Source organism: Neophocaena asiaeorientalis, unplaced genomic scaffold (genome assembly GCF_003031525.2).
Source record: "Neophocaena asiaeorientalis asiaeorientalis breed wild unplaced genomic scaffold, Neophocaena_asiaeorientalis_V1.1 scaffold169, whole genome shotgun sequence".
NCBI classification, from domain to species: Eukaryota; Metazoa; Chordata; class Mammalia; order Artiodactyla; family Phocoenidae; genus Neophocaena; species Neophocaena asiaeorientalis.
The window spans coordinates 4054903-4061268 of NW_020172187.1; the positions used below are offsets into that span (position 1 = coordinate 4054903).

Consider the following 6366-nt stretch of genomic DNA (forward strand, 5'->3'; position numbering starts at 1 on the left):
TTAATAGAGTTTCAGATTCCACTTTTCAACTAAACTTTAAGGAACTACCATTTGCCCAATTTGCCTGTATTTAGAAAGGCTTCCATTACAACTACATTCTGTGTGAGTCTAGAGTTCATATATTTCAACCAAAGTGAACAATTCACAACAGATTGAATACAGAAGTAGATATGAGAATCCAGCTGTCTTTTATTAATCATTACATTAAATATATTTGCAAAAGAATAGAATAACACTACTCCTCTGATTATTTCTCTCTTTTTTTTGGAAAATATAATACTTTTCACAAAATATGTTTATTCAGGTAACATTTAATGGATTTTATTATTGTTATTATTATTATTTTTGTGTGTGTGTGTGTGTGGTATGTGGGCCTCTCACTGTTGTGGCCTCTCCCGTTGCGGAGCACAGGCTCCGGATGTGCAGGTTCAGTGGCCATGGCTCACAGGCCCAGCCGCTCTGCAGCATGTGGGGTCTTCCTGGACTGGGGCACGAACCCGTGTCCCCTGCATCGGCAGGCGGATTCTCAACCACCGTGCCACCAGAGAAGCCCTATTGTTATTTTTAACTAAACTAATTGATAAATATTTGAAAAATTTCTCAGTTTTAAATTCTAATACAATAAGTATCAAAAGATGCAAACCATGTAAACAAAAGCATTTGGGGGTTTCTTGGTTGATTTTACGTGTGCTAAAGTGTCCTTAAACCTAAAAGTTTGAGAACTACTAATTTAATATAATTTCCATTTTAAAATCCATGTACACTATGATTTTGCTCTAATAAAAAGAAAAACTTTCTCTCTATATATTCGTCTATCCAGTTATCAGCCTTCGTATCTATGGAAGTGTTTGCCAAATATTAATGCTAGCCATTTCTTTTTTTAATTAATTAATTTTTTATTGAATATAGTTGATTTACAATGTTGTGTTACTTTCAGGTATACAGCAAATTGATTCACATATATATATATGTATATATGTATTATTTTTCAGATTCTTTTCCCTTATACATTATTAAAAATATTGAATATAGTTCCCTGTGCTATACAGTAGGTCCTTGTTATTTATTTTATATATAGTAGTGCTTATATGTTACTCCCAGATTCCTAATTTTTACCCCCCTACCTTTCCCCTTTGGTAACTGAAAGTTTATTTTCTATATCTATGAGTCTTTCTGTTTTATAAATTAGTTCATTTGTATCATATTTTTAGACTCCACATATAAGTGATATCATATTATATTTGTCTTTGTCTGGCTTACTTCACTTAGTATGATAATCTCTAAGGTTGCTTCCATGTCTTGGTTATTGTAAATAGTGTTGTGGTGAACATTGGGGCACATGTATCTTTTCGAATTATGGCTTTCTCCAGATATATGTCCAAGAATGGGATTGCAGGATCACATCATAACTCTTTTAGTTTTGTAAGGAAACTCCATACTGTGCTCCATAGTGGCAATACCAATTTACCTTCCCACCATCAGTATAGGAGGGTTCCCTTTTCTCCACACTCTCTCCAATTGCTGGTCATTTCTGAGGGTTGTAATTTCAGCTTTTAGTGCACTTTCACAGGTATTTTTTATATTGCTTGAGTAAAAAAACAACAAAATCATTATCTTAAATGTATATATTCACAAAAATAAATAAAAGTAAAGAGTAGAGAATGGGGATATGAAAAAATTTTTAAATATATATTCCACAAATATCTGAGAATTCAGTAAATGCATCATGAGAATTATTTGCTTTGATGATTTTAGATCAATTGGAAATCAAAACAGAAAAAATAAAAATTGACCCTGTATTAATTTCCTATTGCTGCTACAGCAAATTACCATAAACATAGTGGTTTAAAATAACAGAAACCAGAAGTATAAAATGTATCTTATACAACTAAAATCAAGTTGTTAGCAGGACTGGTTACTTCCAGAGGCTCCAGAGGAGAAGCTATTCCTTGCCTCTTCCAGACTCTTTCTGGCGGCTGCTGGCATTTCTTGGCTTGTGGCTGCATCACTCCAATCTCTGCTTCTATAGTCACATAACTTGTCCTCTTCCACTGTCAAATTTCCCTCTGCCTCTCTCTTAAAAAGACATGTGACTAATTTTATGACCCAACCAGATAATCCAGGATAATCTCCCTATCTCAAGATCTTTAATTTAACCACATCTGCAAAGTCTCCCTTGCCATATAAGGTTAATATTCGCAGGTTCCAACAATTAGGACATGAATATCTTTCAGAGCCATTATTCAACCTGCTACAACCCCTTACTTCACATCATACACAAAAGTCAATTCTCAGGAGAGTGTAGCTCTTAAATAAAGATTACTGAAGATAATGTAAGAGAATAACTTTGTGACTTTGAGGTAGGCAAAGATATCTTAACGATGATACAGAAAGTGCTAATCATAACCACAAAGGAAACAACTGGTAAATTTACCCATACTAAAATTAAGAACATATGTTCACCAAAATTGACCCCTAAGGGCTTCCCTGGTGGCACAGTGGTTGAGAGTCCGCCTGCCAATGCAGGGGACACGGGTTCGTGCCCTGGTCTGGGAAGATCCCACATGCCGCGGAGCAGCTGGGCCCAAGGGCTATGGCCACTGAGCCTGCGCATCCGAGCCTGCGCTCCACAACGGGAGAGGCCACAACAGTGAGAGGCCCGCATACCGCAAATTGACCCCTAAGAGAATGGCCAGACGGTCTACAGGATTGGAGAAGATATTTTCAATATATGTAGTTGACAAAGAGCTTATTTGTACGCTCTTTTATGTGTATGCATACATACGTATATAAATATTACATATATACATAGCTATAACTCTATAATCAATAAGGAAAAAGCAGACAAAAATAAGAGAAAGACACACAAACCGACACTTCACAAAATAGGATATCAAAATAGCCACTAAACATGAGAGTATACTCAACTTCTTTAATATGAGGAAAACAAAAATTAAAGCCAGAATAATAAACACAGAATAGTTAAAATCTACAAGGTGATCAAACCAATTAATGGCAAAAAAAAAAAAAAAAAAAAGATCAGCTAAAATTCATATATTGTTGGTAAGGAGTTAAAACATCATTTCAGAAAACTGGTAGTAGCTACTAAATTAATCATAGTCATATTCTTTGACAGAATAATTTAACTCCTGGTACATACAAAACAAAAATGCATGCACTTCAACACCAAAGACACATACGAGATTGTCATAGCAGCATTATTCATAAAAACCAAAAACAGAGTGGGTGGATTTCCATCTATAGAAGAAAAAATAACTGAATTGTGAATATTCATTTAATAGAATATTATAAAGCAGTAGAAATGTAGGGTGAATGCTATCTCACATACATAATATTGAGCAAAAGCAAATAGACGCTAAAGAACATAGAAGTATGATCCCACTAATATAAAAATGAAAATCAAGCAAAACTATTGCTATAGTTAAACATCAGGATCTCAGTTCCATTTGGTGGAGGGAAGAGGAGAGCACTGATCAATAGGAATTCTGACAATGCAGAAAATTTTCTTTTTCTTAAGTTGGTGGTGTTTGTGTGAGCGGGTTCACTTTGTGAGAATTCACTAAGCTATATGCTTAAAATTTTTGTGATTTTCTGTGTGATACTTAAATTACGAATGTTAAAAAAGAGAGAAATCTATGTACCTACAAGGACAGATATCTAAAACTTATTGTTAAGTGAAAAGGCAAGTGAGCAAAGCTATTTATTATATTATTCGTTTTAAAAATAAAATTAGGGCTATACAAATATTTGTATGTTTATAAATCATAGTAAAGAATACCTCAAAGGGGGATGAAGGATGGGCTGGCAGAAAGGGGAATGTTTCTCTTGTTTTTCTTTATATATTTCTTTACCATTTCAATTTTTATAAGACATATTAAAATTAAAATATAAATAATTAATAATTATAAATCAAGTTATCATTACTCAGTAGGTGCCAGGCACCTTTCATTTATTATCTTATTTTATTATCACAGTAATTCTAACAATTAGTTGCTCTCATTATCCCATTAGAACCTATTGGGAAACTGAGGTTGAAAATAGTTAAGGTCATAGTTATTAAGAAACAAAGTCAGAAGTTAAAATCTCATGTCAAGTTAATGCTGTTAATACTATGCCATCCTCAGTCTGTGGAAAATAATGTATATTTCTAGTACAGTACTTTTTACATTGAATAATTATCTAATAACACTCCTATCATCTCACTGAATGATTACTCCTTGAGAACTAAGATTGTATTTGTTAAATGAATGATTGTTATTGAATAAAATGTAAATCTACATTAATCGCTAATTTAATGTAATATTTGTTCTTAAAGGTAATGAGAAGAATTTTGGACAACAGTTTCTTCATTTATTTCTTGTGGAAGGAAAGCCCACAGTTAAATACGGATGTGGAAGTTCTCAAAATATCTTGACTCTTTCTGCTAATTACAGCATTAACAGAAATGCATTCATCCCTATAACAATACGGTAAGTGCCCCACAGTAGTTCCTTTAAATATAGTGCTGAGCCTTATTTTTTAAATGTTTTTTACATGTGTAATAGCCACCTAAATACAGAAAGAAAGAAAAAAAAGGTCTCTCTGAAAATTGTTTTCCCAATCTTTTTTTTTTCATTTTAGTGAAATAAACTACAAATTTGATACCATCCAGTATCAATCAAATTGTAGACAAAATGAATCAATTTCTCTGAAAATATCTTGAAGCAAATAAATAGATTAAAGAATTGGGTGGTTCAGTTGAAATTAAGATCTAGTGCAATTGTTCAACAAAATATCTATTGAGTGAAAAGAGCATCACTCTTAGGAAATGGAAGTGGGGAAACATCATTAGCACAGAACAGAAAAAAGAAAATTCAGTAGAAAAAAAATTGCATATTAAATGGAAATGTCTTTCTGGAGCATATAAAATTTTGGAAGGCAGTCTTGAAATTAATTCATGCTTCAGAATTAGGAAATTCCAAAAAGAGAAATGGCTAAATATGATGATCACATCCCAAAGGCACTACTGAACAAAATTTACATGTAGCAACCAAGAATATAAAATTGCTCATCAGTATAGCAATGTAGTGATAACGTTCTCCAGAGTTACTCTTCATCAGTTAAAAATAACGTTTTGTGTCTGACTTTATGTATTACATGACATTTGGATAAGTTGGTCTGATCATCTGGAATCCTGGCTAACCTATGAAGGTTATATAAATCGAATAATCTTTCCCAGGGTCTGAATCAATCTGAAAATAAAATCAAAGAAATTGACACCAATCTGAAAATAGAAACTATGTACAGTCAGGAACAGTATTTTACTCATCTTTAATGTACTTAGCAGAGCATCTGACAGATTCTCATAAATGTCTGAATGAATAAAGGAATGAGAGTGTCTGGGCTGGAAAATTCAGCTGGTTATGACAAGAAGGCAATGAAATTACCCTAAGGTAATGAAATTGTTATTCATAAATTAGGCTTACCCTTTTGGAACACTGAGTTATGTACAGAAAAAAAGCAAACTTTGAGAGCAATGGACTTAACTCCAATTTCAATCATTTCTCTTACAAAGGCTTGCTGTTGATCACAGAAAAGGAGCCAGATGAGAAGGTGAATAACTTAAAACCAATTTAAAAGGCATTTCTTGATAACCTCATCATTTTAAACAATGTCATCATTTTATACAAACAGTCTATTACATATAAAGTAATTTCTATTTTTGGTCAAACTTTCTTGAAGGACTGATTTCATGTTTTGCCTTTAACTAATGAGGACCTAGTCAGGCAGTCCTCAAAAAAACCCCTCAAATCCTTAGGTAGCCTCAAGTTGAAAGCATCCTGAAAAAAATTACTGACACTTTTATTAAAACTGAAAACAAAGGACTTTGGATTAATGTTATCCAAAATTTAGAAAGTGAAATACAGCCATCTTTACTGATGCAAAAATGTAAATCTGATTTGTCTTGTCAGCAATATCCTACAAGACCTCAGGGTGACAATAGTTTGCATTAAAGGCTGACCCTAGAACTATATTATATATTATACATTATATTATACATTACATATTATATTACTTAAATTATTTAAATTTACATAATTTTAAAACAGTCTATATATTTAAATTTATATAATTTTAAAACATTATATAAATTTAAATAAGTTAGTTAAAATAAATTAACTAAAAATTAATTTTAGAAAAGTTGAGTGCCCACCTGCTCTCTCAATATTTCTTAATTTTTGTTTTTCATTTTTCTTTCTGTTTCTTCTGGGTTTTTTTCTCTGTTTTTAATTTTATTTATTCATGTAACAAATGCTTTTTTTTTTTTTTTTTTTTTTTTTTTTTTTTTTTTCCACACTAAGCCTC

General features: G+C 32.2%; 1 protein-coding gene across 1 annotated transcript in view; it reads left to right on the forward strand.

The window, feature by feature from the left end:
• EYS (EGF-like photoreceptor maintenance factor) overlaps positions 1–6366 on the forward strand; it is a 1631219-nt gene that overhangs the window by 1284926 nt on the left and 339927 nt on the right. Inside the window, 1 exon segment of the mRNA XM_024761621.1 lies at positions 4337–4490. Within this exon segment, the coding sequence (XP_024617389.1) occupies positions 4337–4490 (154 nt within the window).